This window comes from Drosophila nasuta, chromosome 2L, assembly GCF_023558535.2.
Source record: "Drosophila nasuta strain 15112-1781.00 chromosome 2L, ASM2355853v1, whole genome shotgun sequence".
Lineage (NCBI taxonomy): Eukaryota > Metazoa > Arthropoda > Insecta > Diptera > Drosophilidae > Drosophila > Drosophila nasuta.
In genome coordinates, this window is record NC_083455.1 from 5,350,440 (window position 1) to 5,369,979 (window position 19,540).

General features: G+C 37.5%; 3 protein-coding genes across 3 annotated transcripts in view; 1 reads left to right on the forward strand and 2 right to left on the reverse strand.

Annotated features, from left to right (window-relative positions):
• LOC132793672 (potassium voltage-gated channel protein Shaw) overlaps positions 1–19,540 on the forward strand; it is a 58,987-nt gene that overhangs the window by 21,830 nt on the left and 17,617 nt on the right. The window lies entirely within an intron of this gene.
• LOC132794237 (fibrinogen-like protein 1) lies at positions 345–1,720 on the reverse strand. Its single transcript, XM_060804536.1, has 3 exons — positions 1,613–1,720; positions 579–1,543; positions 345–521 (listed from the first exon to the last, which is right to left on the reverse strand). The coding sequence occupies exons 1-3, from the start codon at positions 1,673–1,675 to the stop codon at positions 401–403; spliced, it is 1,149 nt and encodes a 382-aa protein (XP_060660519.1). The 5' UTR covers positions 1,676–1,720; the 3' UTR covers positions 345–400.
• Positions 5,064–8,881, reverse strand: LOC132794953 (aldehyde dehydrogenase, mitochondrial). The gene is made up of 4 exons (XM_060805289.1): positions 8,685–8,881; positions 6,811–6,959; positions 6,498–6,594; positions 5,064–6,441 (listed from the first exon to the last, which is right to left on the reverse strand). Exons 1-4 carry the CDS (start codon positions 8,802–8,804, stop codon positions 5,248–5,250), a joined length of 1,560 nt encoding a protein of 519 aa, XP_060661272.1. The 5' UTR covers positions 8,805–8,881; the 3' UTR covers positions 5,064–5,247.

The following is a 19,540-nucleotide window of genomic DNA, read 5'->3' on the forward strand; positions in this document are numbered from 1 at the left end:
TAGAATGAAGTCTATTTTATTCAGCATCAAAATGTAGATTGGTAAACATTTCTACTTTGATATTAGTTTTTTGTAGCTTCATGTTGTTGTACATATTTTTCTAATTTCATTTAAATATATTTTTATTTCGTATCCACTCATATATATTATATACAAATTATATATTTAAAAAAACTATTAAACTGTGTGAATACGATATGTCAACACCTTGTCAAGTAGCCAAATTTTGTACTTTCCAGCTTCTATGCAAACAGTCAACACAAAAAATATTATTTTCTATAAGAACAACCAATTGCAAATTTATTTATTATATAAATAAATATGTATAAATATTAAATTAGGTAGACTTTTTTATTTATTAATATTTTTTCAGTTTTTATTTACATTTTGATAAATATTTTTAATTAACTGGCCTAATCATCATGTGAGCAAATTTCATGGGACGCAATTTCCATTCGTTCCAATCCATGCTTGGAATATTCTTATTTGTATCGGTAAATGCGTAACGTCCGTTTAGATTACTGAAATTTAATTCAATTATATCGTTTTTATTATTATGAATAATAACAAATTATTACCTCGCATAGCAACCTTTATTATAAAACCACCAGCCAGAATTATAATTTTTAGCGCAAGGGTTGGAGCCACTATGATGAAATTTATTTACAGTTGAAAACTTTTGATTTTTGTGCGCACTCAGTGAATCACCAGCATTTCCTGAATATATTCCCAGTTCTTCTAACTTATAAAACTCTGTCTCGTTGCCAATGACAAAGTTATTGTATCTGGCATATCGTGTTTTATGTTCGAAGTCCCCAAGGAGTATATACAATTCATGAGGTTGAGATTGAGTTAGCAAGTGAAGTTTCTCAAGCCCAAGGAAGAATTCTCCACCCAGATCTCCAAAACCTTCTTTGTACTCAGACCACGTTCGATTGAAGTCGACGCTGCCATCTTTTCGTCGTTGTATTACAGTCCATCCAGTTCCAGCTTCAATCCAATTCGATTCACATGAAACTATGAATGGTTGAGCATCGGGAAGTGTGATCACATGAATACCCGTCATTTTGCGGAGACAGCTTGACACATTGGTATTTAAATTTTCAGATTTGGTTATTTTGTTATCTTTAGACTGGATTTCTGATTTCAGATTAGATAATTGCATCTGAAACTGGTCAATAAGTTTTTGTTGATTTTGATTGAGAGTTTTGAACGATTTACTCAAATTTTCACAAAGATTTTGTTGATTACGATTACGCCTTTGACACGATTTATCAATTCTTGACTTAAGTTCCGATTGCATTTTAGCATGACTTTCACTTAACTGAATCGATTTGTTAAGCTGCATTAGTTGCATATCTTTAGATTTCATCAATTCGTTCAAGTTTTTTATTGTTTCGGCTTGCACCTTTATTGTTTGCTGCAATTCGTTTTGTTCCTGTGTCATTGTTGTGGTAGTATTTACGTATTGAAGAAGCGGCTTTACGACTTGATAGCAATAGAGACTGCATTGATCACCCAATTCTTTTGAGGCCATAAGACACTGAATGATATAATAATGATTTTCAAAAATTATTGAAATACATATATGTATTTTAATTGAGATTCATACCGAACTATTAACTTTATATGCTATTAGCAATATTAAAAATATATTCACTTGAATATTATTCATTTTTATTTTTCACTCCGATTTGTTTCACAAGTAAACGGTAACTGAAAGCTTCTTATTCTCAAATGTTGATGGAAACCATTTGTTGTTACATTATTACAACGCAGTGTTTATACAATCATTTATATATTTATTTGCAAATTACATTTCGCTTATATGGAATAGATTAACTTAGATATGGTTGTTGTTTTTCCTTTTGCTGATGATAGATTTATTTAATTTATATATTTCTTTAAACTACCTGTATAGTATGAATAAATATGATCGATAAATTATAATTAATAATTGTGCTTTGGCACAAATTAACAGAGACTTCGATAAACTGTTGCAAAGAATTTAGGGAAAAGTGTCGAAAATAATAAATTGTCTAATGTGAAATAAATCTATATTGCGAAATAATTATATAGTGTACAGTTATTATACAACAAAATGAATATACTTTATTTAATATCAAGTTGTCACAAATTTTAAACAAATTATTAGCAATTCAATTAAACAAAGAATTCTCTCTGGCTCACGAATAAGCCAAGTATTATGCTGGTATTATGCGTGTATATTTTCCTGCGTCTCAAATAAAGAGAGAATTAAGATGTTCGCCCGACTTAAGATGTCAGAATTGACGTCGAGGAACGAACGCCTTGATCTGCTTTAATCGTACTTGGGATGCTAATCCCCGTGGGCATGTCCTGTGGCTGCCAGTGCCTTTGTTAACAGCCCAATCCTATGCTGTTGCCGAGTTTGCTTTGTGTTTGTTTTTCGCTTATCTGCAGCTTGTCCGTGCCCATTTTCCAGTTAATGATCAAAGGGATGGTGTTGCCCCTTTTTTTTATTTCTCTCTCTACGTCTAGTCAGGTGGATTGTCAGTTCGTCGCCACGTTTTAAGCGCATCTTTTTTTTTGTTAGGTGTTTGCCATTCACTCATTTAGACCTTTTGGCAGAGCCATAACAACGTAATCGAGTGTATACAATGCGATAAAGTCGAATTGCTAGCACTTAATACTGCTGCAAAAGCAAAACAAAAAAAAAAAAGAAAACGAAAATGTTTCGGCAAATTGGCCAACTTTGCGCATTTTTTTTTGGCTTTGCACGTCCTTTGGCTGCCCTTGCAAGCACCTTCTGTTCCTGCATCGCTCGAACTAATGAAGTGCCAAATACTAAGTTATAGTTGCGTCCCATAGGCATCATAATTGTAATTGGCCCGACCTTCCGAGTATGTTACGTTCCATGTCCACGCAAACGATGCCGAGATACGCATAATTATAGCAGGCGCAATGCATGAAAATGGCTTCTTTTACGCCCTTTATAACGATTACTTGGTTAAGTGCCTTGTAATGTTGGGTATGCAAGACTTTTAAGAATTCAAATATTTGATTAAATATACAAAAAAATAAAGAGGAATGATAATATTAGTAATTAATAAACAATAAAAATATAATACGTACTTAATATGTAATAAATAAATGTAACTAAATAAATAAAAGATGGAAAACTAATATTATATTACACTAATATAAGTAATCATCTTGTTATGAATATTTGAAAAACTTATATTTTATAAAATCTAGGAGTAATAGAAGATGAATTGGAATTCAATTAAAGTCACCTATTTTTATTATCCCTTATTATATTTTATTATATAATACTATATTATATTATATTACATTATTCTTTAAGGCACTGTTTACGTGATATCTTTAAGTCGTGAGAGTTTCTCTCTTTGACCGGACTTTATATTCGCCCGTCCATATTAGAGACATTTAGTGCGCATTAGGCGATGTTTTTTTTTTGAAAAATGCTTTTCAATTATGCTTTGTGCTCTTGTCCTCTGGTTGGAAGGAGACAGGCAGAGAAAGAGAGAGGGAGAGGGAGAGAGCAACATTCCGCAACGCTTCGCTGTACCTGTGCACTCGGCTCATTGCGCACGGCTGCGCTTTTGGCAGCCACGCCATGCTCTTCATCATCATCCTCATCCACATTGTCGTACACGTTGTCGTTGTCGTTGGCGTCCTCGTCCTCGTCTTCGTCCTCATCCGCATCCGCATCCTCTTTGGCCGTGTCCTTTTCGAGGTGGTTTGGAATCGTTTATAATTTTCATAGTATTCATTGTGGCAATTTTTAGTTTTTTGTTGATAGTGTTTCATATCTGAATATGCATGAAATTGGCATTGTTCAAAATCAATTTAAAATGCTGCCGGTAAAAGCAATTTCGCATACGCCATGTGCGCGCGATATTTGCTGGGAAAGCGGGTTATTGAAATATATTCCATTTGCATTTGCTTTTCCCAGGGTATTAAGGGATGCCAATGCTCAAATGGCATGAAAACTGTTGAAGTGGAATAAAAACTGGCATCTTACGACGAGGCTTGCCTGATGGATACTCTGTACTGATAATTAAAGTAGCATTGTCTTTAAAGATCGCTAACTTAATATTCAAATTAACATGTTATTTAATCAAAATATTCATAGTTGTATAGTTAGAACTACTAAACTAATATACTCTATTGATTTGTTATCCCCTCTATAGATAGATTTTATATAACCGAACTAAATTCAATAACCTTCCAGCTGGATAAAATTAAAATCGATTTAAATTGATAAATCGTTTGTTAGCATGCAAAACAAGATTTTTTAAGTTATTTTTTTCTTGTTTCAAATCATTAGTTTTGTTACAAAGAAAATCAGTTAGCATTGAGGCAAGTTACTTCAGCCACCTGCAAACTTGGCTTATAAATAAATCAAATGTGTAATCCCAAAGGCACTTTCAAATAAATTGTATTTACAGCAAGGAGTCGGAGCAAGTAAAATGCCGCTTTCAATTTACTGCCATTGCAAAAGGCGAAAGACAAATTTTAAATAAATTGCAAACAAATGCTCTTATTCAATTGTGTAACAACAACAAGGACGACAAAAATAAAATAAGCTGCAAGTTTGCAGCTGCAAACCGCAAAGCACTTGACACGCTCAGCTGATGTCCAATATAATGCAAAAACTTTCGGACGCACGATAAATGCGATGCTTTTCTTTTGTTGTGGTTTTTCCATCAACTCGATGCTCGTATTACATACACATGAATATGTATGTTCAGTCTGTGTGTGCATGTGTGTGTGTGATACCTAAAGGATGACACAATTGCATAAACAAAGCGAACATTCAGAGAGCAAAAACGGAGACTAAATGCTAATACTAGTTGTAAGCTATTTATACGCTGTAAAACAAATTCGGATGCCATGCTAAAATGTATATTGATTATTCTAGTGCAAAGATTTTCAATTAATATGCAGCCATCTTAAAGTGAACATATTAATTGCTAGTTTATCAGTTAACGAGACAATTTCAGAACGGAAATTCCAAAAATTGTGATATCATCAAATGGAAATTGAACATATATTCGTATTGTTTACAAATTCTAGTCAAGTTTATTTTAATGATTTCACTTATAATAAATCAAATGGGAAATACAAAAGCAATTGGCAATTGGCACTGAGGAGCGAATGTGCCCGTAATCTAAGCGAGAAGTTCAATATCAATTTGAACGATGCAAATGGTAGCAACTTCCACTGGACAACAACGACTCCTTAGGAGTTCTTCTGTGGCACCTTCACAATGACGCTCTTCACCTCTGTGTAGTTGGAGAGCGCATATTCGCCGTTCTCGCGTCCATGACCAGACATCTTGTAGCCACCGAAGGGAGTCTGAGAGGCGAGGGCATTGTAGGTGTTCACCCAAACGGTTCCAGCGCGCAGTCCATTCACCAGATAGTTGGCTTTGTCAAGATCCTTGGTAAAGACACCGGCGGCCAATCCATAGTCGGAGTTGTTGGCACGCTCGATGACCTCATCAAGCTGCTTGAAACGAATCAGCTGCTGAACGGGACCGAATATTTCTTCGCGAGCAATCGTCATGTTGTCATTAACATCGGCAAACACTGTGGGCTGTACAAAGTAGCCGGGCAGACCATCGGGACGGTTGCCGCCAGCGACAAGCTTGGCACCCTGGTCCTGGCCAGTCTTGATCAAACCAAGAATCTTTTGCATTTGTTCTTCGTTGACCTGGGGACCCTGCTCGGTGGTGAGGTCGAAGGGATTGCCAACGGTACGCTGCTTGGCACGTTCCGCACTGCGCTCCACGAACTCATCGTAGATCTTGTCCTCCACAAAGGTGCGAGAGCCAGCACAGCAGCATTGACCCATGTTGAAGAAGAGGCCAAAGTGAGCGGTCTCTACGGCATAATCAAGATCGGTGTCAGCCAATATAATGTTCGGCGACTTGCCGCCCAGCTCGAGAGTGACACGCTTCAGATTGGTGTTGCCCGATGCCAACTGAATCAATTTGCCCACATCTGTGGATCCCGTGAAGGCTACCTTATCGACATCCGAATGATTGGCCAAAGCAGCGCCAGCTTCACCGAAGCCGGGCACCACATTCACCACACCCTCGGGGAAGCCAGCTTCCTTCACCAACTGGGCGATGTACAAGGCGGTGAGACTGGTCTGTTCGGCGGGCTTCAGCACAATGGTGTTGCCCGTGGCTAGGGCAGGACCCAGTTTCCAGGCCATCATCAGAATGGGGAAATTCCAGGGTATGATCTGACCACAAACACCAACGGGTTCATGGCGTGTGTAGCTGAAGAATTCACCATCCATGGGAATCGTTTTGCCGTGTGTCTTATCGGCCCAGCCAGCAAAGTAGCGAAGATTCTTAATTGCCGTGGGCAAATCGACATTGTAGGACATGCTGTAGGGTTTACCGTTGTCCAGGGTCTCCAAGCTCTAAGCATTGAATTGGGTTTTAGTGGGTGAATTAAAAATACCTTTGAAGTACTTACCGCCAGATAAACCTGATCACGTTCCATGAGGTCAGCAAGGCGATAGAGAAGACGGCCACGATCAGAAGCATCCATGCGACGCCACGGGGATCCCAATCTATTATTAAAAAGTATTACATAAATTGGATTGCAGATAAACGTTCAATATATACATTTCACGCTATCAATAGCATAACAATGATAACAACGTGATTCAATTAGAACTTCCTTACTTCCACTAAATAATAATATTTTTATTTAGCATAATAAAGCGGGTTCTTTTTATTCAATTGCGTGATATAATATTGCGGAATTCGATAGTTGTTCAACTCACTTGAATGCCTGACGAGCAGCCTTTACGGCAAAGTCAATATCTTCCTTGCCTGCGGATTGAACTTCGGCAATACTCTTTGCGGTGGTTGGATTAATGGTCTCAAAGCTCTTGCCTGACTTGCTCTTGTGCCACTCATTGTTGATAAAGAGCTGTAGTAGAAAGGGGTGGGAGAGACAACAGAAACAATAATATGAAAAACAGTGTCAATAACAAAAGCGTCATAAAAAAAATGTAATATTCAAGAGATTGTGTCCGACATGACGTACCCTCTTTTTCACCTCAAAAAACAGCTGATAAGCGTTAAAGCAACCGTTCTGTGGTTGTATGAGTGTATTCGTATACCCCCAATAATATTTGCTTTATCAATGTTTATAAATTTCTAAAGAACTACAAACATCTCATACACACCCCATAATATGGATGGGAATGATTTTAAGCACGCATATCAAGACTCAGATGTTGAATCTGTTTGAAGGCAAAGTCAGCATGACTCGTCAAAATGCAAAGTATTGAGAAAAATTTCCGCTAGACATTCGATTCGCCAATGTTTAAATTTATATGTGGAGCACACACGTGTGAGGGTCTGTCTAGCCGGTGTCTAGTGCCTAGGCTTTCGGATTGCCCGGAGTGATTAAACTCGTTGTGAAACTACCAAAAGTGCGTGTGTCGCATAATGGAAAAATTCTTATCAGCCACAGCTGGTAAGAGAAAGGCGTTATACTCATTTGATGCCGGAATATCAAAAGATTGGTAGGCTTGGTGCTCTTAAAGATATGAAAATATATTAACACAAGTTTGTTAAATATGTGTAGACTTCTTACAATCCGAGGTGTTTACTAAAAATACAACACTTATGCATTTTAAACATTTCTTATCAGTACTCAATGCACACAAACATCACCTGTTTAAGAATACTATATATAGACTCGCATCATATACTATTTAAAATGCTCTTTTTTTCAAAGGAACTTCTCTTTAAACTTTGAGACATTTAAGTGTAACATGATGAGTTGAGTTAATTAATATACAATGTATTCCACATGCATTCCATAGTTCGTTAGGCGGAAGCTTAACAAGTTGTGTAAATTGCCAGTAGACAACAAAACTTTTTAGAGTCAAACAAAAAGTTTCGAGTACATCGAGAGAACGAACACGATGATGGCGCTCTCAATGAGAGGGGCGTTGTGATATAACAGCGACCACAATAGCGTCGAGAATTGAGAGCGTAAGAAAACGACAACAACAACAGCCGGCAGACGAATACCACAAGTTTTGCTCTGGTTTTTTCTCCCCTCTTATTCTACTGTTTGCTTCCATATGTGCTTATGTATGTATGTTGATGCGCAAATAAACATGCATGTATGTTTCTTACTTAATGTGTGTAAAAATGTACATCTTATGTACATACATGCATACATAGATACATATGTATACAGCCGGTTGTTTCACCACAGTTAGGCGCATGCACGACGTTAATTTGGGAATTACTAATTAATTCCAAACATGATTAGAACGTAACTCAATTTAGTATGAATCGTATTAATATTGTAGCGGAAGATTTGGCTTTTCTTTTGCTATCGTGATTTGCACATTGAACAGGCTTTTTTGCGTTTGCTTTGTTGGCGCGCCGGCAGAAGAATAGTGCACCAAAGGGAGACAGCAAAACAGCTGCGTTACCTCAAGGTCAAGAGACACACACACACAGAAAGGAACCGCTCTTTACTCTGACCATATCATACTGGAATAAATACATATACACTTATACTAAGCATGTTCGGTGGTTATTAAAGGTTTGCTGAATTAATATAATTCTGATATTTATACATATATGTACATACATATGTATGCACATAGATATAAATAAATGTACTTACGCCGGTGTAAAGCACATCTGGAGAAGTCTGAGGCTCTGGCAACGAGGAGTACGACACGGCAGCTGTCAAATTTTTATGCTGTGTGCGCAGTAAAGCGCTTGTCTTCAATATGCGCAACATTATTTTTATTACTTTTAATCTAAACACTTTTTAAAAATGTTGAACAGCCTCTTAACTGCGCAGCGTTCGATTAAGAACTGCCAAATAGCATTCGAGCTCTTAGCGCGAAAGCTTTTAGTCAATAGTTCGCTATAAAAGTTTGGAGAGGAAAGATGGCGCCCTCATATAGTTTGTGCTCTCTTAAGCTTTTTTGAGTGCTTTTGTATATTTGAGAGAGTTCAAAGCCACACAATAACAACATCATGTACAATATCGGAAACTGCTACTCATGATACAATTATACAAGGTAGTCCCGTCGTCAAAAAGCTGTCCATAATCGACACAGTACATAAGTGCGAGTGAAACGACTGCGCCTAGTGAGTGCGAAAGAATCGACAGTAGAGCTTTGTGATTAACCCTTCAATGGCGCATAGGGTTTAATTGTTCCACTATATTAAAAAACAGTTGAAATGTTTTTTATAATTTAATTTTTAATAGTTTGGAATTGGATAGTAATCGTTGTTTTTGTTTTTGATTACCAATTATTTAGTTCAGGTTCTTAATTCTATCATAAAGTTCATATTTATATATAATATAATTGCAATCTGACATTTTTGTCTTGCACAAGGGTTAATGTTTAGGGAAAAAATCGTCCGCATACAACCTTTCGCTTCAACAAGCACGAGCGCACTGGTCGATTACACTCTGTAGCCGAACGAAAAAACGTACGACGGCACTACCTTGTATTATTGTATCATGCTGCTACTGATCGCTGACTGCCTCTTTGAGTGCCTTTCGCTCATTTTGAGCGCAAGTCATTGAGGAGTGCGTCTCAATTGAGTTTATTTGCGATACTGAACACATTTGAGCAAGCACCTCGGCGCAAAAATAACTCATTTATTTTCGTTGCGTGTTAACAAATAATTGTAGTCGAGAAACTTTTAAGGCTGCGTTCAATCTATCTATCTATCTATATATGTACATACATACATATGTACACATAGTATAAAATGGTTTGCCTGAACACATTATAAGGCTTTTATAAAAACACATAAGAAAACTTTATTGCATTAAGTGCAACTGATTAAGTACTTAACTTATTTTCCACAATGAACATTGAAGATTAGATTTGAAATAAAATAAAATAAATAAAAACGCTTACTGAAGTTAATAAAGTAAGAAAAGAGTGTAAATAGAAGAAATGTACACAAATTTATAAAAGAATTTGTCGACTGTTTTTAAGAGCTGCATAATATCAAAAATGATTGTCGTTTTAGTAAAATCATTTTACTAAAATGATACCAGAAATTTAAACCTAATATTAACATGCCTTTTCTTACGAAGTTTATCGATTAAATAAACTAGAATTTCTTTTTTTTTCATGGCCAATTAATTTCATTTAATGTTGGTTCGAAGCAATTGCTAGTAAAAATCATGCCAATAGCTTTGTCTGTTGGAACAAAGCTTATTTTCGCACTAGTGATTAGTATCCTTCACTGTCTCGTTAGTGGACAATGTCATTGTTTTCATTTCGAGTTGTAGCTTGTTATAAAATAAAAGGACGCTATTAAGCAAAAGTCAATTAAAAGAGATGACCAATGTGGGATAAGCACAATTAGTTCTTTTGTTATATTAATTTTCGTTAAAAGTTTTTAGTAAAACAGAATCAAAATAAGTGAAAATTGGATGCATAATCTAAATTTATTATTTAATACAACTAGCACTTTATTTTGATTAGTTGAATCAGCTTTTAAGTCATGATTATTTCCCATTAAAGTCTTCTAACTAATACGATTTGTGTGTATTGTGCCAATTATAACATTTGATGTTCCAATTATTAGTAAATGATGAACGATAATTGTTTATTGGCGGCTTCTCACCCAATCAGCGTGGGCAGGCGAAAGCATGACGCATACGCACTGTAAACCAAAGCAGACGATAAAAAAAATCACAAACTAAATTACAAAACTAATCCCGAATGAATAAGGGAGCTTGACAACCTAACAATGATCTGGCTGTCCTATCCACTTGTCGATGCTCGACTGTAGCCTGACATGGTCAATTACCATAATCAAACAGGGCCAATAAACTTTATTGGCGATTGTTCTGTGTGTGGTCCTGTTGGTCAAATTGTTGTTGTTGTTGTTGTTGTTCGTGTTATTTTTGTTGTTGACTGCTCTCAACGTCCGTATGAAATATTTAATTTATCCAACACAAACAGTTGGGCATTAAGAATGAATCGCATGTGGGAGACACAGGAGACTCTCAAATGTCAACGCACCCGGATTGGGGTAATTTAAGAGCTCTGCTTGAATGCGGCAATAAATGTGTAATTTCATTTAAAACAAATTGTTGGAAATTGGCAAAAATTGAATGTAATTACTTCGTGTGGAATCAGGAAATTCAATTAAATAGAGCGTATTTCTATATGTTTTTAGTTCATTGATTATTAAATTTCTCATTATTTAGAGTTACTAAAGCTTTGTTCTACTAAAACAGCACTTTCAATTACTTTTTTGTCTTGCATTCTTTTGTAAAACTGGCAGAATACTTATGCAATTTCATGCTTATATTGCCAAGCACAAATTTCTACACGCTTGGCTGCATTTTTGGCAAAAATCGATAAATGAAATTATGGCAATAATTACAAGGATATTTGAACATGTTATTTAATAATCCTAAAAAAAAGAACTTGTGTAACAAAATGATTTTCTACATAACATATTATGGCATATGTATATGTGTGCATATGTGCTTTAAAGAGTTTTATGTATAAAATAAATATGGCAGAAATTTCAATGCACAGCAAAAGAAGCTGGCAAAAAAGGTCAGCAGAAAATTGGAAATGTATGCAAATGGCTTAAGGCTGGATTTACTTACACTTTGTATCCCCGTCCTTGGCACCGCCCTTTGGGGGGTCTTCGCATTCTTTTTGGTTTTTATCACTCAGTTTCAGGAAGCAACCCAAGAACCCAACCTGACCGACCGTGTTAGCTATAAGTTTTCTTCTTTCGCTCTTTTTTTGTGGTCCGATTTAATGGCAAACTGCGAAAGGGTCAAGCAAACAACACACAAGGATAAAAGAATTATGGCGATGGTAATTTGTAAAGTTTGTGACGAACACCACGAGGTTCTACTCGTCTAAGCCTACTCTGTCTAGCTAACTTGCCGGCTCAGTTCAGGGCTGGGGTGGGTCTTTGGCTTCGACTGGGTAGTAAGTCATCATAAATTAAAGTGTAGACAGAGTGTAATACTAGGGGAGAGGGACAGTACTCATCTCGCATTATCTCAGACGCTCGCACATTCAGTGCCCAATTAGAATTAAAAGTTTAACACATTATTGTTTTCTTCTCCATGATATACAGTAATTTAATAAACATACTTCATTTTGTTTATAAAAATTATCTCTAGTTAACAATAGTGCTTGATTTATTGAGCCTTTATTTATCGTTACGTTAGTTTGTTTTACTTAAACGGTTGTCTTCATGACTTAATAATACGAAAGATAGAGAACCAACACGGAACACACGGAATTGAGAACCTCACAATCACAACCCCAATCAACTATAATATAGACACGGCTATGCCGTACTTACGCACTTTCCATCGATGTTAGCAGGCCTGATAACTGATGAATCCGTCGTAGCATATATGCTTGTTGATGTTAGCTGTTAAAGATGATAAAGGGTTATGGTTATCAGGCTTTCAAATCCCTATGAACCCCATGTTGGCTGTACAAAAGTCGAAAAAATGAGTTAGTCGATTTTTGACAAGTACTAATACAAATTCAATTTAATTATTCAATTTAGCAAACCATGTTGGCACTCTTAGTGCATTTTGCGAACGAAAACAATCCAATGCAGATGGTGCCGGCGTGTTTTTTGTGGAGCCGTAGATCTCTCGCCGGAAGATCTACGCTCCTTTGAACGTCTCTAGTATCGCCTTCGCTGAGCCGCTATCGAATACCGTTTGATAATCTGCAGCGAAGATTCGCTGCCGCAAGATTATCGCCTTATTCCCACTCTAGCTGGCTGTTCGCAGCGAGGTTCGCTGCCTTCACCAATTCTCCCTTAGGCTTGCAGGTTAGGGTGAATATCCGCGTGCGCTTCACTAGTGGCACCTGTTCAACAGGTGGGGGGGGAAGGCGAGGACCGCAATGTGCAACACCTATTACACTCTATGGAGGGTCTAGCGTGTGCAATTGCCAGCGGTATGACCAATAAGCTGCATAAAATAACATTTTTACCGCAAGGTCTAATCAGATTGACACTACTTACCAATCAGTGGCAAAGAGAAAATTTAGCAATTCTAAATTCTCTAAAAGAGCCGGCCAATCCAAGTTGGGACAAAGAAAATCTCGAATGCCCAAAAGTGTTGGCATTCCTTTCTCGGTTGCAGTATTATTTTATATTTATTTTTGCAATTTTTCTTTGCAAACTTTTGGTCTGATGTATTAATGTTCTCAGTGAAAAAAAGTGCATAAGTGAAGATGGCTGCCCTTAGTGAGTGCTCAAAGCATCTCTGTGTGGATCAATGCAATACTTACTCCCCGTTCGATAGACTCAACAGTTGAGCTATGCTAAGTGGAGTTGCCAACTTAATTAAGGCTTTGGCGCATCAGCTGATGCTTTGATTTGTGACAATCAGATGTTTATTTGCAACTTTGCAACTTTAATTTGCAACTTTAATTTAGACAACTACCTCACAACAGCAGATTTTAATCGAGAGTTCAATCGAAGACGTAAAATCTGAAAGAAGGTAGTTACTCTTTGAATTCCACAAGTCTTTAGCATGAAATTGACCAATTTCCTTGCCCTCTAAATTTTCTAATAGGTATAAGGCCTGTCCAATTTTTCGCTTTACTCGTGCCTTAAGGCCGACTGGTGCAAGCTTAGCGTTGAAATTGTTTGCCATATTGCTCAGTGCCCAGTTACGCTTAATTACTGTCTGGCCAACTTCAAAGGTTCGTTGTTTAGTACGAAAGTTATACGATCTCTGATTCTTTTCATATGCCTTTTCAGATATTTGTGAATATCAGCACGGATTTTAGAAAATTTGTCAGCACGATCGAATCGAGCAGTTCCTTCACTTAAGAGATTCAAATTTTTAAGTACTGTGTAGTCTTTACCATGCGTCATCATATGTTGTCCAAATACAACATAGTACGGTGACGCGCCTATCGATTGATGTATGTTATTGCGTAGAGCACAATTGATACTGCTAACATATATATCCCATTCTCGCTGGTCAGAACGAATAAATGATCTTAACGCCGCATTAATGGATCTATTGACTCTTTCAGCTGCATTACTTTGAGGGAATATGCTCCAGTGAACATGTGTTTGATACCATACGAAGACAAAAATGCAGCGAATTCTCGGCTTTTAAACTGAGTGCCGTTGTCGCTGATTATGAACTCTGGTGTGCCAAAACAGTTAAATACAGTGTTGCGCAAGTGATCAATGATTATTAAAGTCGAAAATTTCTTAACTGGTATAAGAAATGTGAATTTTGAAAGATGATCTAGGATGATAAAATTCCAATATTACCAAGTTTTGAGCGTGGAAACGGACCTATGAAATCTATGTAGAGTCTTTGAAATACTCGCTCACTAATTGTTTGAATACCCATTGGCGGCTTTAGATTTTGTGTCGGGTATTTTGAGGTTTGACATATTTTGCATTTGCTAATAAAGTCTCGCACTTCCACTACCATTCGTGGCCAATAAAATGCCTACGAATGCGTTCTAGACACTTCGCTGTGCCGCAATGTGCTGACGTTGGGGTACAATGAGCTGAAACTATCACCGAATTTCTGAGAGATGTAGGGACGTACAGTTTCCAGCCATCGCCAATATCTTCGCTGACGTCGGAAGGCAATACTGCTCTGTAATATAAATATCCGTCTATGATTTTGAAATCCGGAAGATTGGATTTGCTCATCTTCTCTTTTAACTCGACATAATCACTTTCGAGAAATGCATCCGAGTTTAAATCTATCTCTGGTAGTATTTCGAGCTCAACAACATCTACATTTTCTTCGAATGCTCTGGAAAGAGTGTCAGCGACTACATTTTGACTGCCCTTTCGATGTTCGATCTGAAAATCCATTCCTTGTAGCTTTAACGCCCACCGAGCAAGTCTGCCATGAAGGTCTGTTTGATTCATCAACCATTTCAGACTTGCATGATCGGTTATAACTTTGAATGATTGGCCTTCTATATACATACGGAATCGCTTAATGGCTAATACAACTGCCAAGCATTCTAATTCCGTTGTAGAATAATTTCGTTGTGCTTTGTTCAACTTTTCGACATATATGCAATGGGTAGTTCGTTGCCTTCTGCATCAAGTTGAGCTAATACGGCGCCGATGCCATATGTTGAAGCGTCACATTGCACTAAGAATGGCAACTCATAGTTGGGATGACGCAAAAACGGAGCAGCACATAGTCTATGTTTTATTGCTTCGAACGCATGTTGGGCCTCTTCATTCCATTCAAATTTCTTTCCTTTTAGCAGCTCTGTTAGTTCAAAGATGACCGTTGAGTACTGGGGAATAAAACGCTGGTACCAACCAGTCATGCCCAGGAATCGTCTCAGTTGGCGTCTGGACTGTGGCACCGGAAATTCGGAAACGGCTTGCACTTTCATTGGATTTACTCGAAGTGTGCCTTCTCCTACTACATGGCCTAAGTAATCTACTTCTCGTATTCCAAACTGACTTTTGGTAACATTTATTGTTAGTCCCGCTTTTCGTAATCTATTTGCCACTTCGGTCAGATGCAGTAAGTGGTCTTCAAAGTTAGAGGACATGACCAATAGATCATCTAGGTATACGAATACGTGTTCCTTCATGTCATAGGGAATTACTTGATCCATAAGACGACACATTGTATGAGGTGAGTTACACAAGCCAAATGGCATCCGAGTAAACTGATACAAGGGTCTATTTGGTACCGTAAAAGCAGTTTTTGGTCGCGCTTCTTTGTCTAGAGAAATTTGCCAAAAGGCATCTTTTAAATCGATTTTGGAAATGCACTTAACAGATGGCAATCGACTTAGAAGACCTTCTAAGCTAGGCATGGGATATGCGTCCTTCTTCGTCACTGCATTTAGCTTTCGAGAATCAAGACATAGACGATCTTTGCCAGGTTTAACAATCAAAACCACAGGCGAGGACCATGCAGAGTTCGAAGCTTCTTCTATTACTCCTAAACGTAACATGCGGTCAATCTCGGCACAAAGTCGCTTTTCTTTAGCTGGAGATATGGGATAGTATCTTTGTTTAATGGGAGTACTATCTCCTGTGTCTATAGAATGTTCAAGAAGTGTTGTTTTTCCTAAGCCGTCCCTTTCGCATGACGGAAAAAATCAACAACTGCTTGTAATCTGCGTTTTGCATTACTGTAAGAGACAATTTGGGTATCGTTTCATTTTCAATTTCAGATTCAGTTACTGCATTAACATAACTAACAGAAATTCCAAATTTATTCCAAAAGTCAATTCCGCAAATAACATCTTGCGTGATGGCGCTAACAATTAGGAACTCAAACGATTGCTTTGTCGAATTATATTCGATTGGAAGATTAATGGTACCAGCGACCTTTTGAGGTTGTCCATCAGCAGTTTTAACAAATCCTTTGGATTTAAGATAGTTAATATTATTTTCAAGAATGTACTTTGCTAAGTTTCCTCCGATCACGCTTTTATTTGCTCCGCTATCGAGCAAGGCCAAACAACGCTGATCGAGAATGTTGAGGTAAGTAAAGGGTCGTATATCGTTGTCTTTATTTACGATAGCTGATATCCTATAAGAATTTAGTACACGCTTTTTCGACCAAAATGTATGCATACGATGAGCAGCACGCGATTTCGGAGATGTGTGTATTTTTCTTAATCGCAAATGATAAGGTATAAAATGTCGATGAATTTGTAAGTCAGGTAAGTTATTCGATATAGCAGGTGGTTGAGAATACTCTAGAGAATTTGGTTCTATTTTTAATTGCGGATATCCGCTTTTGGTGGTAAGCGAATACCCTTCTGCGAGTTTTCCTGTTTGGTTTTACATTTTGTACAATTTGGTTTATATGTGTCAAGTTTTCCACAGCCATAACAAAATATACGACGTGATTTCAGGCAATCCTGGTAACGATGACCAATTTCATCGCAATTCCAGCATTTGAAATTATCAGAGTACTTCATAGCATTTACATCTGCTGATTCTGAGTCTTCATCTTCCGAGCCTGACTCCAGGTCTTTTTCTAAAGCAATCTCATGAATAACTCGGTTGGGGTTATTCGATCGATTTTGATGTTTAGGCAGTTGTGAGTAGAATTCTTCATGTTTGTGACATTCTCTACGAAGGATAGCTAAATTTGAAATTGGGACATGTAATAGTTCATGTCGAAGATCTGGTTTCAAATTATGTTTAACATAAGAGACCAATTCGGTATCGGATAGACGAGAATTAAGCGTATCTGCTATGTTTAACATCGCATCCAGATATTCATCAAAAGGTTCATTAAACTTTTGTTTCCTGCGTCTTAAGCTATCTTTTATGTCTTCATCGGTTCTTTGATTTTGGTATCTTTCGCATAAACGAGAACAAAGATTATACCAATTCCTATGATGAGAGCTACGATGAAACCTCCAATAGAATGTTAACGCTGGACCTGAGAATAGTAAGTGCGCAAACTGATACAACGTATTAAAGTTTCCGCTCAAACAACGAGAGGTCAAGCAATTTATTCGATATATAAAGTCATCGATTGGTATATCAGTTGGTGTACCACTGAACTTAAGATGCCAATTAACAATGGTACTGGAAATTCGGTCAGGCCGATCGAGACTACCAGATATATTTCCTGATTGCCCCAATCCTTCGTTATTCTGATCTGGAATTTCGTTATCCCATTCCAATTGCGGTTCCTCGGAACGAACTATTGGCGGTTGGGCGGCAATATTTAAGTTTCTGAAGGCTAATTCAACCTGATCAGCGATAGTAGCGACTAGTTCAGCTCGAAAGTTATCGAGTGAAGAAGTGATAAGTCCTTGAACTCGTTGTTCAGACACAGCTGGAACGGGTGTGGTTGTACTTCCTGTTGATGCTCGGGGTAAGCGACTTTCTCGCGCAGCATTTTGATGCTGCCTGGAAGTAGGTACATTTTGTTCTAAGCTTGCCCTGTGTTGCCAAGAAGGAGATTGTGCGGCATTTCTCATGAGATTCTCTCTCTGATTAGCTCTTGTTTTTGGTCGATCTCGTGGTTTAGTACCAGCGGCTCCCGAGGCTTCGCGTGAAACTGGGGTGCTGCAACTGTATGAAGCATGCTTAACCCTTCAGATTGTTCTGAGCCAAAAATATCTCCTATCCTGCACGGCTTTTGCAAGTTGGACAAGTTTCGCTAGTATTGAGCCAATTGGATATACATTCGGAGTGAAAGTTATGACTACAAGGGGTTTTTACTAATTCAAATTCAGACGATTTTAAATCATTGCAAATTTTGCAAAGAATTAGTGAACTAGCTGATGCGAGGTTTTCGTCGCTGCGAGTAACCGGCATGATGAATTAAAATATGAATGTGAACTAGTACGGTATTCGATATTGACAAGGTAATTGACAAAAATAAGTTTACGATATGCGATAATATAGTGTTCAAGTTTTAAGTTTTTAAGTTTGGGACTTACCCTTCAATGCGATTTTAAGATAATGCGAAGTGAGTACTAAGAGGCTGAATCTACTTTAATTAGTAACGTATTTGATGAGTGTTTGTGATTGAAAGAGGAACAGATCGATATTAACCAATACTGAACAATTCTCGATTTCAATACCACAACACAATATTGTATACTGGGCCTAACAATGATTCGGTAGAGAATCGAAATTCATCCAATTCTACAAAAATTTCCTTAATCACATTATTGGCCAGAAAATTGTATTTAGCAGGTTTAATTCATTGATAACACTATCAATTAATGAATCCGCTATGTATGTTCTTTTCGCCTGGTCTGCTTCCGACGTTCTCATCAGTAAACAGCCAATCCAGAAGGCAGAAAATTCATACATCTATGTTTTCAATAAAAAGAATGAATAGTTTGATGAGGAAATTATTGTTTTGGGGCACATTTTCCATAGGCCTCACGAGTTGGGCGCCATTTAATTATGTGACGAACACCACGAGGTTCTACTCGTCTAAGCCTACTCTGTCTAGCTAACTTGCCGGCTCAGTTCAGGGCTGGGGTGGGTCTTTGGCTTCGACTGGGTAGTAAGTCATCATAAATTAAAGTGTAGACAGAGTGTAATACTAGGGGAGAGGGACAGTACTCATCTCGCATTATCTCAGACGCTCGCACATTCAGTGCCCAATTAGAATTAAAAGTTTAACACATTATTGTTTTCTTCTCCATGATATACAGTAATTTAATAAACATACTTCATTTTGTTTATAAAAATTATCTCTAGTTAACAATAGTGCTTGATTTATTGAGCCTTTATTTATCGTTACGTTAGTTTGTTTTACTTAAACGGTTGTCTTCATGACTTAATAATACGAAAGATAGAGAACCAACACGGAACACACGGAATTGAGAACCTCACAATCACAACCCCAATCAACTATAATATAGACACGGCTATGCCGTACTTACGCACTTTCCATCGATGTTAGCAGGCCTGATAACTGATGAATCCGTCGTAGCATATATGCTTGTTGATGTTAGCTGTTAAAGATGATAAAGGGTTATGGTTATCAGGCTTTCA

Bases quoted from the DNA above. Each gene is read 5' to 3' on its own strand.
- LOC132794953 (XM_060805289.1), bottom strand. From the start codon at position 8,804: ATGTTGCGCATATTGAAGACAAGCGCTTTACTGCGCACACAGCATAAA. The intron at 6,960-8,684 runs GTAAGTACATTT...TTTCTACTACAG, and splicing joins CAGATGTGCTTTACACCGGC to CTCTTTATCAACAATGAGTG. The intron at 6,442-6,497 runs GTAAGTACTTCA...TTCAATGCTTAG, and splicing joins GTGATCAGGTTTATCTGGCG to AGCTTGGAGACCCTGGACAA.
- LOC132794237 (XM_060804536.1), bottom strand. From the start codon at position 1,675: ATGAATAATATTCAAGTGAATATATTTTTAATATTGCTAATAGCATAT. The intron at 1,544-1,612 runs GTATGAATCTCA...TATATCATTCAG, and splicing joins CATATAAAGTTAATAGTTCG to TGTCTTATGGCCTCAAAAGA. The intron at 522-578 runs GTAATAATTTGT...ATTAAATTTCAG, and splicing joins AATAAAGGTTGCTATGCGAG to TAATCTAAACGGACGTTACG.